Below are 23,113 nucleotides of genomic sequence, written 5' to 3'. Positions count from 1 at the left end.
CCGCGGAAGACTTCCGGTCACTAGAGCAATCTGCCGGAAGCGCCGGGATCCGTGAGGGGTCTCCGCGAGTTCCGCCTAGTGCAGTGTTCCCGGTCGGCTGCGAGTGAACGGCATGTCGTCCCCAGAGGCTTCGGAGGACGGGCAGGGCGGCGGCGGCCGCGGAGATCCTCCCGGGGACCTCCGTAGCGTCCTGGTTACCAGCGTGCTCAATCTCGAGCCGCTGGACGAGGATCTCTTCAGGTAGTGGCCGCATCCCTTCTTTAGGACAGACACTCCTGATCGCGACTGCCGCCGCCCCAGGGTCCCCAGCTCCGCGACTAGGATGGGCTCTGCGAGGGATGCAGGCTCTGCCGCGATTAGGCTAGAATTTGTCCCTGAAATGCTGCCCTCGTTGTCGGGCTGTCCTCCCTCTTCTCCACGCGATGTCTGTGCAGCCTCACCGCTAGGAAATCCTGGCGATCTGGACTAATAAAGTGGTAACCTGAGATACCGCCCTGGATTGCCCGCTCACGCAGGGGGAGCCAGCCCAGAGGGTGGTGAGCCCAAGGGCACACAGTTGATCAGGTGTAAAATCCTTTCCCTCTCTCGTAGCCCAGCCCCGGCACCATTTGGTGGAGTCGTAGTTCTTCACTCATCTCTCCCTCACAATCACTTAAATTCCTGACTGTAGGTGTGGTGGGTAACAGCTCAGACCTCAGAGGCCCCAGCCGGCTTTCTGGGAGCTATCTGTGACCTCTCCTTTCCTTTGTGGAATAGTAAAGAACTTCCTGGAGGGTAGTTTCCAAGGCATTGTTATGGAAAATGCCAAACTCTGGCTGGACCACGGTGGATGGAGATGTAAATCCTTCAGCCAGTGCTGGCTTCTCTGAGCTGTGGGCTCCGCCTGGTTTTTTCTTGCCTGTACAGTGGAGTTAGACTTCATGTCCGAGGCTGTTCTAGCTAAAGCGTAAGTCTTGGAGGAACTGGTTGAGGGAGCATAAGTGGCAGGCCTTCATGCCGTCCATCCCCAGCTCAGCTCTTGGGGTTCATCTTGATTATTAAAAGCCTTGAGAGGCTTCTGCCCTATCTGGTATGGGGAGTGGAAAAAACTTTGGATCCGAGGTCAAAAAGACCATGTACTGCCCAGGATTGGCCCTGTTTCTGCTGTGTGACTTTGCTAGTCACTTTTTGTCCCTGAGCCCTGTTCTCTTAGTGTAATCCTTATCCTTAACTGAAATCCTCAGAAGGTTTTGGGTGGTCATGATGACTGAAATTTCATGCAGAGTGAGGTGTAAGAATGCTTACCTGGGAAAAGAGGTGTGGTTTTACCCGATTCTCAAAAGGATCACCAACTCCAGTGCGGTTAAGAGATCCTGCCCTACAGGCTATTAAGGCTGAGCCCCTACTCTTTTCCACTCTCCCCATCTCCCCACAGAGGAAGGCATTACTGGGTACCCACCACCCAGCGGCTGTTCGGGGGACAGATCGTGGGCCAGGCCCTGGTAGCGGCTGCCAAATCTGTGAGTGAAGACGTCCACGTGCACTCCCTGCACTGCTACTTTGTTCGGGCAGGTAAACCTCCCCTCCTGCCCCCAACCCAGCCCTGGGGGCTCGGCTGCCTCTTCTTCCTGGCATTGGGGGCTGATGGTAGAGAATGGGAAGAGAGGGGAGAAGGGAGGGGAGACCTCCCATCCACGAGTTGCTTAGGGAGGCAGGAACCATGAAACCCACTGGGTTCTTAGTATCTGGCTCATAATGACACAAAACTGCTGCTTAAGTCTCCCTGCAGGCTTTTCTTTCTTCCTTCGTTGCGTTCTTCCTTCTGGTACCAACCACTGCTCAGTCTTCAGAGTGGTGTTGTAACCTCTGCTAGGGTATCGAGGGTGGGCATCTAGGTCAGGGAAGAGAGCACCAGCCTGAGATCAAGGGACCTCGGGCTTATTCCAGTGGTGCCCATCTGCTGTGTGACCTGGAGTGAAGTTACCTCCCTGCCCCAGGTTTGGCTTACCCATCTATAAAATGAAGAACGGGGAGGACCAAGGCTGTTTAGTGGGATGATCTCTACAGCTGCTTTCAGTTCCAGGGTCAAATAAAAGAGTAGTCATTTGGGACCAGCAGGTGGCGTGGTGGTCCCAACCCAGTGTGAATTTTAAGATGCCCGGTCCAGGACTTGAATTGCAGTTAACTATATGGGAATCTGGCGATGTAACCATTACACTATCTGCCGGTCCTGCACATTTAAATAAATAAAATAAAATAAATAATTCTTTAAAAAAAAAAAAAGGCCACACTCTTTTATAAAAAAACAAAATAGATGGGACCAGTAGATGGTGTAATGGCTACGTCACTGGACTCCCATGTAGTTGACTGTGGTTTGAGTCCCAGACCCAGTGGCTTAAACTCACACCAGGTACATGCATGCATACCCAAGATACTTAGAGGAGAATGGAAGAGAAGGGATTGCGGTGTGGCCATCCCTCCTGCATGGTGATTTCTCACTTTGTATCTCTCTGTCTCTGTCTTTCTGGAGAGCACATGCACCCTCTAGTAAAAACCTCTCTTAAAACAAACAAACAAACAAACAAAAAAAACTCACATCAGGTGCATATGCATGCATGCCCAAGATCCCAAGAGGAGAATGGAGGAGAAGGAATTGCGGCTTGGCCATCCCCCCCCCACCCCCCCGGGAGTGATTTCTCACTTTCTGTCTTTCTGGTGAATGCACGCACCCTATAGCAAAAACCTCTCCAAAAAAAAAAAAAAAAGAATTTTTGTTGCTTACTTCTTTTTCCATTACCATAGGGCAGATGCCATTTAAAATTTTTTTTCAGTTTTTAGAAAATTTAAATTATTATTTTTAAATTTGACTAGAGAGAGGGAAAGTGAGAAAGCAAACTGCCAGGTCCGAGACTTGAACCATGGTTGTCCAGTGCCTTAAACACTGTACCCCTTGCTGGCCCCAGATGCTCCCAATTTTAAGAGCTACTGCCTTCTGCATAGACCCATTAACTGAGGAGATTTTGTGGAACTTGATAATAGGTGATTTGTGGGACCAGCAGGTAGTGTGACAGTTAAGGCACTGGGTCCTCATGTCTGACCACAGTTTGCATCCCAGATCTGGCAGCTTGAAACTCATGCCAGGTGCATGTATGTGCATGCCCAAAATCCCGAAAAGAGAAAGGAGGAGAAGGAATTGCAGCATGGTCATCCCCTCCTCCCACCCTGAGGGATGGTGATTTCTCACTTTCCTTCTCACTGTCTCCCTGTCTCCCTGGCCAGAACACATGCCCTATGGTGAAAACCTTAAAAAGAAAAAAAAAAAAATTGTATTAGAAAAACATTAGGGGCCAGCCAGTGGCATGGTGGTTAAGGGGTCTGGGTCATATGGCCAACTGTGCAGTTGGAGTCTTGGAATCAGTGGCTTGATAAACATGCTGAGCACGTGTGTGTGCATGCTCAAAACCCAAAAGGAAAAATTGAAAAGAAAGGATTTTAGTTTGACCATCTCCCTGTAGGGGATGTTTTTTTTTTTGGAGAGGTTTTCGCTATAGGGCGCGTGCGCTCGCCAGACAGAGAGAGACAGAGACAGAAAGCGAGAAATCACCCCCCGGGGGGATGGTCACACTGCAGTCCCTTCTCCTCCATTCTCCTCTCGGGATCTTGGGCATGCACGCACACGCGCCCGGCATGAGTTTCAAGCCACCGGGTCCGGGACGCAAACTGCGGTCGACTATGTGGGAGTCAGTAGTAACGTGGGATTTGGGGAAAACGATGATGTCCAAAAACTAGGCTAAGGGGTGAGCTGGTGGCATGATGCCCCATAGACAACCGCATGGTTTAAGTCCTAGACACAGCAGTTTCCAAGTGCATGTGCGTGCCAAAATCCTGAGAGGAGAACGGCTAAGGCATATTGCAGTTTTACACAAAGTTCAGTTCTGAGCCTCCTGGCAGTTGGCAAAAAGGGAAGCTCTTTTATCAATTTGTGATGTGACCCTCTATTGAAAACATTAAATTTTAAAAACCAGTGATATTGTTAAATCAAAGATATGCAGTGGGGGAGTGCTTGGCCATTTATTATATCAACTTCTTCTAAAAGCTTCGGAAGGAATGTTGATCAGTTAAGAGTTTTTGTTTTTGTTTTTCTCTACAGAAGTAAGAGAATGTAGCGCAGGGGTCATCTGACTTGGTATAGATTTTAAGCTTGGAGAATCCAGAGCAGGGGTCAGCAAATATTCCGTAAAGGGCCAGCTAGTAAATTTCTTACGTTTTGTGGATGAAAGCAACTCTAGACAACACATAAACAGATGAGCGTAGCTATATGCCAACATTTGTATTGTAGGTCATTAATGTCCTATACTCGGGGACAAGACTCACTGTGCATAGTAATTATGTCAAATGCTTCCTGGCACCCAGCACTTACCTACCTGTTCTGTTCCAGTAACTGTCCCAGAACAGGCCTGAATGTCATTCACACTGAAAGGGAAATACAGTACTGAAAGCTCTGTGATTGTCTAGGGGAACTTGCCTTTTAGCTGCAGCCTAAGGATTAGACTAGAGTTTTGTTTTAAGTTCCATGGTAGGGAGGGGTTCTAGAATCAGACTACACATGTAGCTCCTTCCAAGGGCTAGACTCTGGGTAGGCCTTCCTCAAAGGCCTTTGACCTTGAGGCTCTCCCAGTCTGATAAAAAGCCTTATGGCAAAGCCTGATAACAAAGTGCTGAGTAACAGCTTCAGACAGTGATGGTCACTGCTGTAGAACACCCTAGGTGCTTGGTCAGCTCTCCTCGGAGGGTGGGAGTATGGGGAGTTGGGGAGGCAGAGGCAACACTTCTCTAGACCTTCTTTCATCTGAAAGTTGAAAAGCACCCTCAAGATATCTCACGACCCAGTCAGGGTTCCTCAAGGTCAGTCTGATTCAGACAAAGTGTAAGACTTCAGGACCCCAGAGAAGATCTCCTCTGCTACAGTTCCCCCCAACCTGCTTGCTGAAGGCTGATAGTCCTCATGCCTGACCAGTGCCTTCTACTCTGGGTTGGCCACAGGCTCAGCAAGAAGGACCAATCGGCTTCCATTTACATTGGGGATGAAGTGACTGACTGCGGGCCTTTCCTTAGGTTTTGTGGATGAAAGCGAGACTGACCAAACCATGCACAAAAATAGGACTCTGGGGCCAGCCAGTAGCGTGGTGGTCAAGGCGCTGGACTTCCACATGGCTGACAGTAGTTCGAGTCCTGGCCTTAGTCTCTTAGAAACCATGCTGGGCGTGTGTGCATGTGGGGCTCAAATCCCAGGAGGTGAATAAGGAGAAGGGATTGTGCTGTGGCCATCCCTCTTGGGGGGTGATTTTTCACTCTTTCTGCCTCTGTCTCTCTCCTGCGAGTGCATCCTAAAGCAAAACCTCTCTTTAAAAAATCTTGTGAGGGGGAACCAGCAGTTAGCGTAATGGCTATGTCGCTGGACTCCCACGTAGCCGACCGTGGTTCGTGTCCCGGACCCGGTGGCTTAAAACTCACGCCGGGCACGTGTGCGTGCGTGCCCAAGATCCCGAGAGGAGAATGGAGGAGAAGGGATTGCGGCATGACCATCCCCCCTGGGGGGTGATTTCTCGCTTTCTGTCTCTATGTCTCTCTCTGTCTGGCGAGCGCACGCGCCCTACAGTGAAAATCTCTCAAAAAAAAAAAAAAAAAATCTTGTGAGGTAGGAGCTTGATGATTTCCCTCATTTTACCAATGAGTACACTGCTCAGAGAAGGTAAGTGACTTTCCCTGGGTCACACAGGAGTGAGTGGTAGAGCCAGAATGGGAATGCAGGGAATGCGGCAGTGTCCCTGCTGTCCTGTGCTGTCATCAGAGAGAAGCGTCCGGGCACTGGTAGCAGCCTGATGACAGGGCCAGGTTCTCTCCTCATTCCCCAGGCCGGAGCAGGCCTCAGTCAGTAGCTACTGAGCAGAGATGGAATGGAGGGCGAGCAGCAGAGGTGCCTGTCCAGCCACTGGGAGGATGACAGGGCCTGGGGGGCTTACCTGGGGGGTGCCCCATGTCCTTTCCACTACAGGGGACCCGAAGGTGCCAGTGCTATACCAGGTGGAGCGGACAAGGACAGGGACGAGCTTCTCGGTGCGCTCTGTGAAGGCCGTGCAGCATGGCAAGCCCATCTTTATCTGCCAGGCCTCCTTCCAGCAGGCCCAGCCCAGCCCTGTGCAGCACCAGTTCTCCATGCCCATCGTGCCCCCACCAGAAGAGCTGCTCGACTCCGAGACCCTCATCAATCAGTATTTGAGGTGAGAGACTGAGGCAAAAGACGGAAGCTCTGGGTGGTGCCTTTTTTTTTTTTAGAATTATTTTAATTTTATTCAACATCATCATTATTTTTAAAAATTTGACCAGAGACAGAGAGAGAGTAAAAGTGAAAAAGCAAGTCACCAGGTCTGGTACTTAAACCATGGTTGGCCATGTGGGAGTCCAGCACCTTAAACACTATGCCACCTGATGGTACCCCAGGCAGTGGTTATACACTGCAGTTGCCACCTGTTAATGGGTCATGGACTCCATTAGAAGGTCTTGGCCAGCATTTAAAAAAAATAGATTAGGGCCAGCAGGTGGTGTGGTGGTTAAGGTGCTAGATTCACACATGGCTGGCTGCAGTTCAAGTCCTAGACCTGACTGTTTGAAAATCATGCAGGGGGATCAGCAGATGGCGTAATGGCTATGTCAATGGACTCTCATGTAGTTGACTGCAGTTCAAGTCCCGAACCTGGTGGCTTAAACTGACACTGGGCACACGTGCGTGGGTGCCCAAGATCCCGAGAGGATAATGGAGGAGAAGGAATTGTGGTGTGACCATCCCCTTGGGGAGTGATTTCTCACTTCCTGTCTCTCTGTCTCTCTCTTTCTGATGAGTGCACATGCCCTATAGCAAAAACCTCTCCAAAAAGAAAAGAAAATCCCTCTGGTAGCGTGTGTGGGTGTGTTTGTGTGTGCCCCAAATCCCAGGAGAATGGAGAAGGGACTGTGGTGTGACCATTCCCCATGGGGAGTGCTACCCCCTGCTGTCTTTGGTGAGCGTGTACTCTTTTGGCAAATAAAAATAAAAATAGGGGCCAGCAGGTGGCATGGTGGTTAAGGTGCTAGACTCCCACATTGCTGATATTGCGGTTCAAGTCCCAGACCTGGTGACTTGCTTTCTCACTTTCTCTCTCTCTATGGTGAGTGCCCAAGCCCTGTACAAATTAAAATAATAATGTTAAATAAAATAAAATAAATAATTATTTTAAAAAATAAGTAAGTAGTGCAGGGTTAATATCAGCCAGTACAGGCGCTACTATACGTTCCTAGTTGTTAGCATACTGAAATGCTTCTGTAACCATGTGGTAATAGCCACCCCCAGGCCCTGAGAGATGCTCTCTTCTCATTTAGGCTGTGACCCAGCAGCTAAGGAGTTAATGGCTGGTGGGGTAACAGTCCGTTAGGATCTGGCTGTGGAGCTGGGGCCCACACTTGACTGGTCACTGCTTTTGCTTTCTTGCATGTTGGCTACGTTGAATATCATTTGGAGGGTTTATTTCTTTGAATCATAGCCAATACAATTTGAAAAGTGCTGGTGGAGGGGCAAGCGCACTGGGTGGAGACGTGAGACAGACTGGCCTCTGGCCAGGGCCCTGCCTCCATTAGTGCTTGCCTGCTGTGCGGCTTTGCCCAACTCCCCTGCCTTGTGGGGCCATCGTTCTTCGAAAATGTGATCATTGCCACCCTGCCTCCTTCCCAGTTGTATCCTAAGAAGAGAGCTTCTCTGTCTTGTGCTGGACACTGGAGAGGCAGCAGCTATGATGGGATGGATTTGGGAGCCTGAAAAGCCCGTCTACTAGCGGTATGAGTTTGGGCAAGCTGCTTTCCCACCCTCACTTAAATGATGACAGTAATCATAATTCCTACCACATAAGACCATTGTAAGGATTAAATGAAAGAAGAGTAGGTGCTCAGTGAATTATACCATTATTAACAGGAGTAGCATGGGACTGCTAGGTGGTTAGAAGTCAACAGTTGTTTGCTGAAGTGGAAGGAAGACATTAGTTAAAGGACCCTAAATTCAGAGCTATGCTGTTCAGTAAGGTGGCCCCTAGCCATATGAGGCTGTAGTAAATTAATTAAAATTAAAGAGAAATAAGGACCAGCAGTTGGCATAATGGCTATGTCACTGGACTCCCATGTGGTCAACCCTGTTTTGAGTCCCAGACCCAATGGCTTAAACTCATGCCGGGCACGTGTGCGTGCATGCCCAAGATTCCGAGAGGAGAATGGAGAAGGGATTGCAGCATTGCTGTCCTCCCTGGGGGGTGACTTCTCGCTTTCTGTCTCTCTGCCTCTGTGTCTTTCTGGCGAGTGCATGCACCCTATAGCAAAAACCTCTCCCCCCCAAAAAAAAAATTAAAGAGAAATAACAGTCATGTTCCTCAGTTGCATTAGGCACATTTCTTCTTCTTCTTTTTTTCTCTTTTTTTTTGGAGAGGTTTTTGCTATAGGGCACGTGCACTCGCCAGACAGACAGAGAGAGACAGAGAGACAGAAAGCAAGAAATCACCCCCCAGGGGGGATGGTCACGCCACAATCCCTTCTCCTCCATTCTCCTCTCGGGATCTTGGGCACGTGTGCACATGCGCCTGGTGTGAGTTTTAAGCCACCGGGTCCGGGACGCGAACCGTGGTCAACTACATGAGAGTCCAGCAACATAGCCATTATGCTAACTGCTGGTCCCTCATTTCTTCTTTTTTTAAAAAAATAATTATTTTATTCATCTTTATGTATTTATTTAAATTTGACCAGAAAGAGGGAGGGCAAGTGAGAAAGCAAGCTGTCAGGTCCAGGACTCAAACCATGATCAATATAGGAGTCTAATGCCTTAACCACCATGCCACCTGCCAGCCCTTTTTTTTCCCAGAGATTTTTGCTATAGGGTACATGTACTCACCGCAGAGACAGAGAGTGTGAAGTCACCCCTGGGGGAATAGCCACACTGGATTTTGGGCATGCACACACAAGTGCCCGGCATGAGTTTCAAGCCTCCAGGTCCGAAACCTGAACCATGGTTGGCCACATGAGAATCTAGCGCCTTAACCACTATTCTACCTGCTGGCCCCATGCCGCATTTCAAGTGCTCAGTAGCCCGTGGCTAGAGGCTACCATAGTGCATAGTTCAGATAAAGCCCATCATCACAGAAGTTCTGTTGGATAATGTTCCAGGGCCTAGGAGTAAAGATGGCGGTATGAGTGCTGTCCAAGGGGCTTCCCTGGAAATGGACTGCATCCCCACAGGGACACATTACCTGCTGTTCAGGGTCAGGTAACTCAGCTCAAGGTGGCAACCTATCTCTTAAGTGTTTAGAGTAATAAAGTGGTTAAGAGAGACCAGCAGGTCGGATCTCAGATGGCCAACTCCGCGGTTCGAGTCCTGGACTTGACACCTTGAAAAATGCTTCAGGCACAGGTACCCGTGTGCCCAAAATCCTGAGAGAAGAATGGAAGAGGGGTTGTGGTGTGGCCATCCCTCCTGGGGAGTGATTTCTCACTTTGTCCCCCACCTCCTGCAAGTGTATGCACTCTATGACAAAAATCTTAAAAAATATATATAATAAACTGATTAAGAGCATGAAAACTGTCTGAGTCCAAATTCTACCATCTCTTCTCCTCTCTCGTTTTTTTCTTGCTAAAAGGTATGTGCACTCACCAGAGAGTGAGAGAGGAGAGGAGAGAACACCTTCCATGCAGAAGAGGCACACCAGAATCCCTTCTCCACCTGTCCCTCCTTTGGGGATTTTGAGCACATATGCCTGGCATGGTTTTCAAGTTGCCAGATCCAGGACTCAAACAGTACAGTTGGCCACGTGGGATCCACCTGCCTTAATCCACCACACCACTGAGCCAGTCCCTCTCCACTTTCTGAACAAGCTATTTGGACTCCGCACTTATTTCATTTTGTAAACAGCAGTGGTAATAGTGCCTATCTCAGGCCAGCTGGCATAGTGGTTAAAGTAGCTGAATTCCACATGACTGACTGTGAGGTTCGAGTCTCAGACCCAGTAGCTTTAAAAAAAGCACTGGGCACATGAGTGTACACCTAAAATCCTGAAAGTGGTGAGAGGTGGAATAGAAGGGATTGTGATGTGACCATTCTCCCACAGGGGTTCTCACTTTTCCTTTCTCTTCAGCAAGTGCATGCACCCACTAGCAAGAAAAATTTTGAGAGATTCTTGTTACAGGGCATGTGCACTTGCTGGAGAGACAGAAAGTGAGGACTCACCCTCTGGGGAGATGATCATGCCGGGAGTCCAGCGACATAACCATTATGCCATCTGCTGGTCCCCACACTGGCAAAGTTTTAACAAGTACTTGTTTCATAGAGTTGTCATGAAGAGTAAGTTAGTGTTGGCCGGCAGGTGGCGTGGTGAAGGCAGCTGGATTCCCACATGGCCGACTGAAGTCCAACCCTCAGACCTGGCAATTTACCATCTCACTTTGCTCTCTCTGGTCAACTTAAAAAAAAAAAATTTTTTTTTTTAAATAATGACAATGAATAAAATTAAATAATTTTTTTTTTTGGAGAGGTTTTTGCTATAGGGCACGTGCGCTCGCCAGACAGACAGAGAGAGACAGAGAGACAGAAAGCAGGAAATCACCCCCCAGGGGGGATGGCCACGCCGCAATCCCTTCTCCATTCTCCTCTTGGGATCTTGGGCACGCACGCACATGCGCCCGGTGTGAGTTTAAGCCACCGGGTCCGGGACTCGAACCGTGGTCCACTACGGGGGAGTCCAGTGACATAGCCATTACGCTAACTGCTGGTCCCAAAATTAAATAAAATTAAAAAAATTTTTTTGGTAGAGATTTTTGCTATAGGGCACGTGCGCTCGCCAGACAGACAGAGACATAGAGACAGAAAGCGAGAAATCACCCCCCAGGGGGGATGGCCATGCCACAGTCCCTTCTCCTCCATTCTCCTCTCGGGATCTTGGGCACGCACGCACATGCGCCCGGTGTGAGTTTAAGCCACCGGGTCCGGGACTCGAACCGTGGTCCACTACGGGGGAGTCCAGTGACATAGCCATTACGCTAACTGCTGGTCCCAATAAAATTAAAATTTTATATATAAAAAAAGAATAAGTTAGTGTGTGTGCAGTGCTCAGAATGATACATGTCCCAGGGATGCCTGCTCCTATTGAAGATCTTAGGTGTGTTAGCTCATCTTTTTCACAATGCTCACTAAGCAGTTACTATCATTATCCACAGTGTGAGAATGGGAAAATAGGCTGAGCGATTACTAGTGTTGCCTCATGGCTTACAAGTGGCAAAGAAGAGAATCAAACTCTAAACTATCCTGCCTGCCGGTGTGAGGGGAGTTGGGGGGAATAAGCCAGGAGTCCCTGTGGAAGAATGAGGCAGGCCAGAAGAGGTGGTGTAGATGAGGTGTCCCTCTCTCTTTGGGTCCCCCCATCCTTCTCCCTTTTACTTATAGGGACCCCAACCTCCAAGAGAAGTACCGAGTGGAGTTGAACCGAATTGCTGCCCAGGAGGTGCCTATTGAGATCAAGCTGGTAAAGCCACCTGCCCTGAGCCAGCTGCAGGAAATGGAGCCCAAACAGATGTTCTGGGTGCGAGCCCAGGGCCATATTGGTAAGAGGACCACGTGGCCTGGAGGAACACTCTCCAAGGCTCTAGGCCTGCCATTCATTGGCTCTGTGTGGCCTTGGGCATGTTACTTCCCTTCTCTGGACCTCTTTCCTTGTGTGCATTATGCAGAAGGTGGCTTGGCTCCTCACCGAGGCCCCAGCTTTTTGCATGGGGACAGTGGAGAGGTGACTGTGATCCCAACATGGGACCCTCTAGGGAAGGCAAGGCGCCTCTCTGAGGAGTCTGTCCAGGTTCACTGCTAACCATGAGGTTCATGGTGCAAATTGAAAGCTACCTCTTCTGGGGCCCAGGGTGGGAGATGAGAGTGAAGACTGGACTCCGGGATTGCAGTCCTCACATCCCTCTTCCGCAGCCCCACCTCCTTTATCCCGTCACACACACATACCTCGGGCTAGGGGCCCTTGTGCAGTGATTGGTTTGCACACCCGTGCAGGGCAGCCCTCTTCTCCCCACCTCCCTGCAGGTCCTGAGCTGTAAAGCCCAGGAGCCCAGAACTGATGGGGCCGGAACTGTTGCAGGGGAGGGTGACATCAAGATGCACTGCTGCGTGGCTGCCTACATCTCGGACTATGCCTTCCTGACCACGGCACTGCTGCCCCACCAGTGGCAGTATAAGGTGCGCTTCATGGTCTCACTTGACCACTCCATGTGGTTCCACGCCCCCTTCCGAGCCGACCACTGGATGCTCTATGAGTGCGAGAGCCCCTGGGCTGGTGAGTGTGGGACCCTGTGGGACAGGGCACTGACTCTGGGGTGGCAGGGGGCTTGCTTTCTGGGGCAGTGCTGCCCCCATACTTCCTGTGGGCCACTGCACAGGTCACTTCCTCCCCTGCTCGCTCCCCAGCCCCCAGGGTTTGGCATCTTGTCTTCAAAGTGAGAATGAGGGTGGGGAACCTGCTCAGCTCTACATTTGTGAATTACGCTGGGAATGGGATTTGCTTAATCTGAGACCTGGTCCTCGTCCCAGAACCACTTCAGATTCTCTGGCTAATCCTGTCTCATCTCTGGGCCTGTTTCCCCAACTAAACAAATAGGGTGACCTTTCAGCAGTGGTAGCCAACCTGGTAGGGGATCAGACTGCCACTTGGGGAAGCTTTTTCAAAGTAGAATCTGGTTTTACCCCAAGACTGAGTCAGCAGGTCTTGGATGATGTCCAGGAAACTGTATCTTTAAGAAGCCCCCCAACTGGTTCTGCTAATTAACCTGGTTGGGGATCAGGGCACTCAGTGGTCTCGGGGCCTATTTGGAGACTTCTTTTAGGGGAGAGAGAAACCCAGACTCATTCATCACTGTCTAGTTTCAGAATCCCGGCTTCCATCCCAAGGAGACACATTTCAAATGAAGAAAAGCCACACTTTCTACAATGGGGCAGAACTAAAGGGGAAGGGCCACTCTAGTACAAATAGCATCACACGGGACCAGCAGTTGGCATAATGGCTATGTGCTGACTCCCATGTAGTCGACTGTGGTTCGAGTCCTAGACCCAGTGGCATAAACTCACGCCAGGCATGTGTGCATGCATGCCCAAGATCCTGAGAAGGAGAAGGGATTGCAGTGTGGCCATCCCCCCTGAGGGGTGATTTCTCGCTTTCTATTTCTCTGGCTCTCTATTTTTCTGGTAAGTGCATGTGCCCTATAGCAAAAACCTCTCCAAACAAATAAATAAACAAACAAATAGCATCATATGCAAGATTAATCTTTAAGTTGGGACATGTGGGTTTAAGCTTGGCCTGATCTTTGGGGCCAAGTTCCTGAGCCTCTCTGGACTTCAGTGTCATCATCTGGAAAACGGGAGAAGAAAGCCCACTTCCCTGGGTCACAGTGAGAACTAAGGGAACTCTGGACCAAGGGACGCCAGTAGCTCTCTTCATAAACACAGGTCCAGGGCCAGCAAAGAAAAAAAATCTCCAGGTGGGGAGGGCAGACCTCATGGCCTCAGAGCCCCCGAGCCCATTCTTCCCCTTCATGGTGGCATTGCTGGCATTTTCCATGAGTCACCAGCCTGGGGGACCTGACTTCTTATAAAGTGAAACGATGGGTGTCCTAACAGTGGCCAGAGGGGTGGCAGTCTGCTGGCCGAGCAATTGAAGGAGTCCTCAGAGCTCTTCCCTCTGATCTTTGTGAGGAAGGAGTGGGTATGTGAAAATGCTTTTCAACTGGCAAGGGGGTTCCTATGGGAGGAGCTGCCCCCATGACTGTCCCTTAGGGGCTCAGAAAGGAGTGCTTGGCGATTTGGAGCATCCTTACACTTTTAGTGTGCCAGACCCCTTCAAAAGGCACATTTGGCTGAGCTGAAGCAGAGACCATTTCACCCTTCTCCTTGCCCACAGGTGGCTCTCGGGGGCTGGTCCACGGAAGGCTATGGCGTCGGGACGGGGTCCTGGCTGTGACCTGTGCCCAGGAGGGCGTGATCCGAGTGACGCCGCGGGTCTCGGAGAGCAAGCTGTAGCCAGAGATACCAGCTTGGCCTGGGACTTCAAGGATACCCCTTCAACCACTACTCCTGATACGGAGTTGGTCGAGAGCTGGGCCCTTTGCTCCTCACATCCAATAAAGAGACTCATACCACTGGAGTGGCTGGCCTTTAATTCCCCTGGGCCAGAACTGCAGCCCTCCCTCATCCCTTAACTCCAAGGGCGAAGCCCCAGGCCTTCAGCGTGAGGCCCACGGAAAACACTGATGGAGAACACTCACGCTGACCTGGGCCACAGCTCCCCAGCTCCCGGCTGGCTGTAAGTGCGAGTCTGTCAGACTTCCTCCCTGTCCTGTCCCGGGGCAACCCAGGCCAGAGGTCATTCTCAGCCCGGCTCAACAGAAGCAGCCAGGCTCCTCAGGTTCCTCGGGTCTGCTGCAAATTGTCTGTGGAACTTCTAGGGGCTCCCAGCACCCCCTCAGCTTCCCAGCTGCTTGCCATCTTCATAGGAACCTTCTGTACCCTGGGGCAGCCCCGCTCCCCGCAAGGGCCTTAATTCGGCAAGGCTTAGTCCAGCACCTCCTTGATAAGCAATTCTTTGAGACTAGGGGGCGGTGTGGGAGTGAGGCCTGCCTCCTGCAGGGCCTGGAGCCGGGCCTCTGACTGGCGTTTGTCCAGGCCCAGGCGCCATGACAGTCGGACATGAGCCTCCAGAAATGGTGCCAGCAAAGGGTGGGGGCTCTTGTCCCCCAGCAGCTGCAGGGCCCTCTCACAGCATGCCCGGGCCTCCCCCGGATCCTCCAGTTCCTGGTGGCACACAGCCAACCCTGCCAAGGTCAGCAGAGGGCGGTCTGGGCCAGAGGGGATGCCCAGCTGGGCCTGCAACTGCCAAGCATTGGCCCAGAGTGCCAGGGCCTCACGGTAGAGGCCAGTACAGGTGAGCCTCTGTGCCCGCCGCAGCTCTGGTAGTATGAAGAAGTCCTGCAGGTCTGGCGCATGGCGCAGTTCGGGCACTGACTGCAGGTGGCCCAGAAACTGCTCGAAGGCCCGACTACGGCGGGCTATGGTTTCTGCGGTGAAATTCCGGCGCAGGCGCTTACGGGGGAAGGAGATGGCAGCCATGGGGCCCCGGAACTGCCGCTGCAGGTTTCGGTGCAACCGTTCAAAGTCCGAGTAGCGGCGAGAGATCTGGGCTGCCTGTCCATCTGGCAGCCCTGGGCCCATCACGGCGAGGGTGTAGAGCTGCAGGGAGGGTGGGCGTCAGCGCTGGCACAAGCTGTCTCCACAGACCCTTCCCTGCCCAAACTCCCATCCCAGCTCTGCTCCCCGGCTTCCCTTCTCCCTGGGATGGGGGCCCAGGAGCCGGGACAGCTAGGCAGCCCTGTCCCATCTTACCTGAGGCTCATCTGAAATGACCAGGTCAAGGCAGCACAGGGAAAGAAAAACAGACATGAGCTTCAATGCCAGGGGCTGTGCCCCCTTTGCCCCTCTGGGGAGCACTCCCTTCCACAGGGCAGTTAGTTCTGACAGCCTCTCTGGCAAAGCAGAGGTGAGCTGAAACCCAGGCCGCTCCCCGGGGTCTCAGCCAGCTTTCAGGGCCAACTCGGAGCTGGGTTCCACTCTGGACACAGCCCCCACCTCCCTGGCCAGGCTACTCCAATGCGCATCAAGAGGACTGGCCTTCAGGCAGCCCCAACTGTGAGAAGTATACCGGACCAGGACTTAAGTTCTAATCCCGGTCAGCTACTCCTCCCTGTGTGACCTCAGGCAGGGCGGTCCCCTGGGGCCACTTCCCTTTCTAGTGAAGGAAGCATTGGGTCAGGTCAGTGTCACTCAAGGATGGGACCCCTATAAGTGGTGGGACCCGAGGTTTTTAAGTGACACATACTAGAGTAAGTAATGCTGCACCAGGGACAGGAGGGGACTCCTTTAGTCTTTATTGTCATCTTTCTACAAATCCAGAAGCTGTCAGTCTGGTTTAAAAACCTCACTTCTCTAACACTTTTCATCTCCATTTTTAGCAAAGGGCCAGAAAGCGAACCTCAGGTCAGGGCGTTCAGGGAACAGCATCTGGGCAGGATTTAATGACTGTTTCATTTCACTGCTTCTATTTATTTATTTCCTTATTTTTCTACTACTTTCATTTTTGGTTTTAAATGTTTTATTTATTTATTTATAGAGAGGTTTTTGCCACAGGGCACGTGCACTCACCAGAAAGAGACAGACAGAAAGCAAGAAATCACCCCCCGAGGGGATGGCCACGCTGCAATCCCTTCTCCTCCATTCTCTTCTCAAGATCTTGGGCATGCATGCACACACACCCGGCATGAGTTTAAGTCACTGGGTCTGGGACTCGAACCACGACTACATAAGAGTCCAGCGACATAGCCATTATGCTAACTGCTGGTCCCTACCACTTTCATTTTTATGGTTTGCTTCTCTCTATGGCAACGGAGGCTCCCCACATACATAGTGCTATAAAGTTGACTTTTAAACTTATTTAGACAGTTAAGTGCTGCGTCGAAGATGCCAGATACCACGTGTCCAATCAGGACATGTGTGTTTCTAGAAGGGACCGCGGCATGGCCGTCCACTCCAGGGGGTGATTTCTCGCTTTCTGTCTCTCTGTCTCTGTCTTTCTGGCGAGCGCACGCGCCCTCTCTCCAAGAAAAAACTCTCTAAGAAACCTCTCTAGCAAAAACCCTTCCTAGAAAAAAAGAACAATGTTAAGCAAATGTGGCATGAGAAGCATTTTAGACATGCTGAGAATCTTGAAGGTGGCACTGGAATGCCAGAGGTTTGGGAAACATTGAACTAAGGTAACCACGTTTCCCCATGGGTCTAAGAACCTGAATTTGATTAATCTTTAATAATACTGAGTCAAAAAAAATATAATACTGAGTCAACGGGTTTTAAAAGGGACTTAGCAACTGTTAGATATTACAGGCACACTAACACCAAACCCAGATGTTTCTCTCGAATTTGTTCTGCGGAATTGCCAATATTCTAGCCACATTTAATCATTTAAGTTAGCTTACTCTATCCTTTTCTTTTCTTTCTTTTTTTTTTTTTTTTTGGAGAGATTTTCACTGTAGGGCGCGTGCGCTCACCAGACAGACAGAGAGAGACATAGAGACAGAAAGCGAGAAATCACCCCCCAGGGGGGATGGTCACGCCGCAATCCCTTCTCCTCCATTCTCCTCTCGGGATCTTGGGCATGCGTGCACACGCGCCCGGCGTGAGTTTTAAGCCACTGGGTCCGGGACACGAACCGCGGTCGACTACGTGGGAGTCCAGCGACATAGCCATTACGCTAACTGCTGGTTCCCTCTATCCTTTTCTTGACAACTCATAGGGGACATTAACATCAAGCATTTAAAAACAATAGCGCCTCCCAGTGGTGTGGTGATTACAGCAGCTGGCGCCCACATGGCTGACTGCATGGTTTGAGTCTTGAACCTGGCGACTTGAAAGAACATACTGGGTGCATGTGCTTGCGTGCCTAAAACCTCCAGTGGAGAATGGAGAAGGGACTGTGGTGTGGCCATTTCCCCAGTAGGGGGTGCTTTCTCACTTTCTCACTGTTTCTCTCTGGTAAGCACATGAGCTCTATAGCAAAAAACAAAAATGTGCTTAACAATAAAGAAACCTATTTTATTCTCATTCAACTCTCTATTTCCAAAGCATTGCCTACAAAATCTTTCTTTTTAAATAATTATTTAATTTTATTATTTTAAAACATTTATTATTACTAGCTTTTTAATTTTGCTATAGGGCATGTGTGCTCACCAGAGAGACAGAGAGAAAGGGAAACTGAGAAAGCATGCTGGGGATTCAAATCATGGTCAGCCATGTGGGAGCCCAACGCCTTAATCAACACGCTACCTGCTGGTCCCTATTATTGATATTTTTAGTTTGACCAGAGAGAGACAGAGAGTGAGAAAGGGACATTGAGAAAGTAGCCACCAGGTCCGGGACTCAACCATGGTTGCCGATGTGGGAGTCCAGCATCTTAACCACCACTCCACCTTCCAGTCCCTATGTTTTCCTTTTTTTGGAGAGGTTTTCGCTATAGGGCACGTGCGCTCGCCAGACAGACAGAGAGAGACAGAGACAGAAAGTGAGAAATCACCCCCAGGGGGGATGGTCACGCCGCAATCCCTTCTCCTCCGTGCTCCTCTCAGGATCTTGGGCATGCGCGCACAGGCGCCCGGCGTGAGTTTTAAGCCACCCGGTCCAGGACGTGAACTGCGGTCGACTACGTGGGAGGCCAGCGACATAGCCATTACGCTAACTGCTGGTTCCCTATATTTTCTTTTTTTAGAATAGTTATTTTTTTAATCTTATTTATTTCCATTTTTAATTTTCATTTATATATTATTTTTTAATTTGGCCAGAGAGAGAGAGAGAAAGAGGGAAAGCGAGAAAGCAAGCCACCAGGTCCAGGACTCAAACCGTGGTCGACCATGTGGGAATCTAGTGCCTTTAGCCACCACTCCACCTGCTGGCACCCTAAAATAGTTATTAACATTCCAGGGAAAGTTTTCTTCTCTTTTTAAAATTTTTAAAATTTTATTTTTGAGAGTTTTTTGCTATAGGGCGCATGCATTCGCCAGAAAGACAGAGAGAGACAGAGACAGAAAGTGAGAAATTACCCTCCAGGGGGATGGCCACACCGCAATCCCTTCTCCTCCATTCTCTTCTCTGGATCTTGGGCACACACGCACATGTGTCCAGTGTGAGTTTAAGCCACCGAGTCTGAGACTCAAATTGTGGTTGACTACATGTGAGTCCACTACATGGGAGTCCAGTGACATAGACATTGTGCCATTTGCTGGTCCCTCCAGGGAAAGTTTTCTGCAGGACATACTTCAGGAAGCACTGGTCTATAATAACTCCTTATGTTCATCCTATTGGGTCATCGGAAAACTCATGTTGTATTTTTCTTTTTTTCTGAGCTTTTTTTGGGGGGACCTAGGGTGCGTGCTACTTGCTGGAAAGAGAGAGACGGAGAAACAAAGCAAGAAATCACCCGCCAAAGGGGATGGCCACTCTGCAATCCTTTCTCCTCCAGTCTCCTCTCAGGATTGTGGACACATACAGACACACACACACACCTGGAGTGTTTCAAGGCTCCAGGTCCAGGACTCAAACTGTAGTTGGCTATGTGGGAGTCTACTGATGTAACCATCACACCACCTGCTGGTCTCAGTGATATATTTTTCTGAATTTATCTATGCAAAAATATGTCATGCCTTTTCCAACGACCCAATAGCTTTTGTCTTTTTTCTTTCTTTTTTTTTTTTTGCAAAAAAGTTCTACATCCATTGTCTTATCGGATCTCTGTGGCATTCTGCTGAGGGAAGTGATAAGGATGGGACAGTAGTTCCATCAGCTGAGCACTCACCTCTGCCTGTGCTGTACCAAACACCCCCCCCCTTTTTTTCTTTAAGGTTTTTGCTTAGGGCTCTTATGGTTGCCAGAGAGCCAGAGAGGGAAAGTGAGAAATCACCCCCCAGGGGATAGGGTCACACTGCAATTCCTTCTCCATTCTCCTCCTGGGACTTAGGGCATACACGCACATGTGCCTGGTATGATTTTCAAGGCACCAGGTCCAGGACCCGAACCATGGTTGGCCATATGGGAGTCCAGCGTGGTAACCACTGCACCTCCAGCTGGCCCCTTACCAAGCACTTTTACATCTGATTCCCTTTAATCACCACAGCAGCGCTGGGAGGAATGCGTCCCTGTCTGACGGCAGAGGAAGCAGGCTTACAGTCAGGAAAAGGACTCAAAGACTTGCCCTATTGTGCACAGCTGGCCAGTGGCTTAGCTAGGATTCAAACTCAGCTCCATCTGATTCCAAAGCCTGTGCTCTCTACTCCACACCCCACCCCACCTCACCCTCAACCCCCCGCTGCAGAAAAGTTACACAGGGCCTTAGGGCCACCATTGCACAAAGTTAACTTGCCTCTGCAGACACAGGCCAGGGCATACTCGGCCACCCTGCTCTATCTTGTCATTTCATTCCCATCCGGGCACCTGGAGTCAGCCCCATTCCTCCCTGCCTTTGAGATGCTCCTGTATTTCCCTTTCCTGTGCATGACCCCTGTGCCCTATGAGTTCTGGGACCTCTGATCCTTGACCCCCTTCCTGTGCATGACTCCTTGTCCACCCAGAGCTCTGGGACCTTTGCTACTTAAGGCTCATCAGAGTCGATCCCTGCTCAAATCGGAGCAGTCACTCCATGGGTGTGGTCCTTATTTACTGACACTACAGCGTGGGGGTGGAGAGGCCCAGAAGTGGGTCAGGGCTCCAGGCCCCTCTTGCTGAGTCAGAGGTGGAGCAGGGTGGTGAAGAGGAGGGGAGTGACAGGCAGGGACCAGCCATCTTAGCTGGTGTTAGGACTGGCTGGGAGCAGGACCTGGTAGACAACATTCTCTGTGCCTGTCTTTCCTGTCCACAGCTATGCAAACAGGGACGCCAGGGCTCTCCTCCACACTGCTCTTTGCACCAACCCCCTAAGCCTAGCCATAGGTCAAGATAATTTGTGTAGGCAGGTGCTCAAGAATGGGTTTGCCTGAGTTAGGAGGAGGCCACAGCAGGTCCTAGATGCCAAGTATTTTCTTTCCTTTTATTTTTTTTAAGAATTATTTAATTTTATTTATTTATGCATTTATTTTAATTTGACCAGAGAGAAATACAAAGAGAGAAAGAGAGAGAGGGAGGGAGGGAAAGTGATAAAGCAAGCCACCAGGTCTGGGACTCGAACCACAGTTGGCCATGTGGGAGTGTCCAGCACCTTCACCACCATGCCACCTGCTGGTCCCCCTTTTTCTTTCTTTCTTTCTTTCTTTCTTTCTTTCTTTCTTTCTTTCTTTCTTTCTTTCTTTCTTTCTATATCTCTATTATTATTTTAGTTTCTCATTATAGGGCATGTGTACTCGACAGAGAGAGAGAGAGACAGTGAAAAATCATCCCCTGGGGGGATGGCCATGCTGCAGTCCCTTCTCATCTCCAAGGATCTTGGGCCAGCAAGATGTGATTTCCGAGCAGCCAGTTCTGGGATTTGAACTATGGAGTTAGCCATGTGGGATCTATTAATAGCACCCCAGCCTCCACTCCACCTGTTGGCCCTCATGCCAAGTATTTTCAACCCCAAGTTAAAAGATAATATAGGTACCATTTTATCAAGCACTTTCTTTTTAAATTTTATTCATTTTAATTTGGCCAGAGACGGAGTGAGAGAGAGAGAGAGAGCAAGTTGCTAGGTCCAGGACTCGAACCACAATCGGCCATGTGGGAGTCCAGCGCCCTTAACCATCATGCCACCTACTGGCCCCCTATTGAGCACTTTGTCATGCAGGTACAATGCCAAGGGTTTTTAACTTCTCTTGTAATCCTCTGCATTATCCCCATTGCTCAGGGGAGGAAACTGAGGGTCATTAAAGTCATACAACTCAGCCAAGGCCAGATGACGGGTAGTAAGCAGGATGTGAATCAGGGTCGGTCTGGCTCCAAAGCCTATTTCCTTAACTATGATTTGGGATTCAAGTCTGACCCCTTAGTGTCTTACATCTTGCTATTTACAATGTGCAAAAACCCTGTGGGGCGGCAGGTGGCATGGTGGTTAAGGGCAGTGGACTCCCACATGGCTGTCCGCAGTTCAAGTCCTGGACTTGGCAGCTTGTTTTCTCACTTTTCCTCTCTGTCTCTGTCTCTCTCATTCTGTCCCTCCCTGGTCAAATTAAAAAATTAAAAAGTTAAATAAGATAATACTTTTTTGAGAGGTTTTTGCTATAGGGTGTGTGCGCTCGCCAGAAAGTCAGAGAGAGACAGAGAGACAACTCCCTCTAGGGGGGATGGCCACGCTGCAATACCTTCTCCTCCATTCTCTCAGGATCTTGGGCACGCACGCATAGGTGTCTGGAGTGAGTTTAAGCCACCGGTCCGGGACTCCAGTGACATAGCCCCTTATGTCAACTGCTGGTCCCAAAATAATTCTTAAAAATTAAAACAACAACAACAAAAAAAAAAAACTAAAGGGGGAAGCAGGTCCTTAATCCCTCCTGCACTCAGCTTCAGAGAAACAAGTCCTTTGCCTGAGGACCTGCTCCTGTTCCGTTCCCTTCCCAGCCTCAGTCTCCCCCTGTGTAAATGGGGCAGCCACTTCTAACAGCCATGCCCTTTCTCTTAGCCAGACTTCTAGACTAACAACCCAGGGAGTCCTGGCCCCTCACTCACCACGTACTTGGAGGGCGGGTCCTTGACTACGTTGGCGCTGGTCACCTCGAAGAGCAGCCGCTGGGGTACCAGGGTGTTCCGGGACTTCTTCCAGAAATCCTGCAGCTGCCGGGCCAGGAGCTGACCGCCCCGCTGCCCATCAGGTGGGGGGCTCCGCTCTGCACAAGCACACGATCAGTCGTCAGCAGGCCTGGCCCAGGCCACAGGTACAGAAAGTTCCATCCCTCACTCGTCCTTCGGACCGGAGGTAGGTGCTGTGCCCCTTTTACAGAAGTGGAAACGGACAGAGGTACCGGTGCCCACACCATGCCTGGCACACACGGAGCACTAAGTGAATCTCTCCACCCCCACACCGCTAGCACACCATCGCTGTTTGTATCCGGGGCCCTGGACTTAAAGCCGGCAAGATCCCTGCGATGGGGGTGATTTTTTCCCATCCCACTCAGGGAAAAGTTGGCTCAGAGAGGTGGTGTGACTCTGTCAAGGTCACACAGCCATGAAGTGGCTAGGGGCGTTTAAAGAAGTGTCGGAGTTCCCGAGATGCTCAGGGGGATCGAGGCTGGGATCGAGGCCTAATGCAGCCCAGGTTCCCGCCTCTGGCCTCCCGCACTCGCCTGCGTCTTCTCCCGACGCCCGGTCCCCGGAGGGCAGTGGGTCGGGGCCGGCCTCTTCGCTGTCCTCGTCCTCGTCGTCGTCGTCTTCCTCAGCGCTGGTGAAGCTGAGGGTGCCGCTGAGGCGGGAGGACAGGCCCTCGGCGTCGTCGTCCTCCAGCTCCGAGCTCTCCGGGAACTGCTC

The 23,113-nt window shown here is 50.5% G+C and overlaps 2 protein-coding genes across 3 annotated transcripts; one reads left to right on the top strand and one right to left on the bottom strand.

Moving 5' to 3' along the window:
• Positions 1-12: 12 nt before the first annotated feature.
• On the top strand, positions 13-14,234 carry ACOT8 (acyl-CoA thioesterase 8). Of its 2 annotated transcripts, none has more exons than XM_006158522.3 (6): positions 13-240; positions 1,415-1,551; positions 6,035-6,260; positions 11,486-11,643; positions 12,180-12,374; positions 13,992-14,234. In XM_006158522.3, the coding sequence occupies exons 1-6, from the start codon at positions 113-115 to the stop codon at positions 14,108-14,110; spliced, it is 963 nt and encodes a 320-aa protein (XP_006158584.1). In that variant the 5' UTR covers positions 13-112; the 3' UTR covers positions 14,111-14,234. The 2 variants fall into 2 exon arrangements, with proteins under 2 accessions (XP_006158584.1, XP_014447085.1); XM_014591599.2 differs by lacking the exon at positions 13,992-14,234 and adding an exon at positions 12,959-13,128.
• Positions 13,337-23,113, bottom strand: SNX21 (sorting nexin family member 21; the record flags this gene model as incomplete). Its single annotated transcript, XM_014591598.2, is given in 3 exon segments — positions 13,337-15,316; positions 22,319-22,476; positions 22,933-23,113. Coding segments are annotated over 3 exon segments (1,014 nt in total), but the record flags the coding sequence as incomplete, so codon positions are not given.

Source organism: Tupaia chinensis, unplaced genomic scaffold, assembly GCF_000334495.1.
Source record: "Tupaia chinensis unplaced genomic scaffold, TupChi_1.0 Scaffold000602_1, whole genome shotgun sequence".
NCBI classification, from domain to species: Eukaryota; Metazoa; Chordata; class Mammalia; order Scandentia; family Tupaiidae; genus Tupaia; species Tupaia belangeri.
The sequence above is the reverse complement of the archived record's forward strand: the minus strand, read 5'-3'. Positions and strand labels throughout refer to the sequence as shown.

Excerpts from the sequence above, each read along its gene's own strand:
- ACOT8 (XM_014591599.2), top strand. The coding sequence starts at position 113 with ATGTCGTCCCCAGAGGCTTCGGAGGACGGGCAGGGCGGCGGCGGCCGC. Across the intron at positions 1,552-6,034 it reads CTGCTACTTTGTTCGGGCAG|GGGACCCGAAGGTGCCAGTG; the intron begins GTAAACCTCCCC and ends TTTCCACTACAG. Across the intron at positions 12,375-12,958 it reads GTGCGAGAGCCCCTGGGCTG|TTTCAGAATCCCGGCTTCCA; the intron begins GTGAGTGTGGGA and ends ATCACTGTCTAG.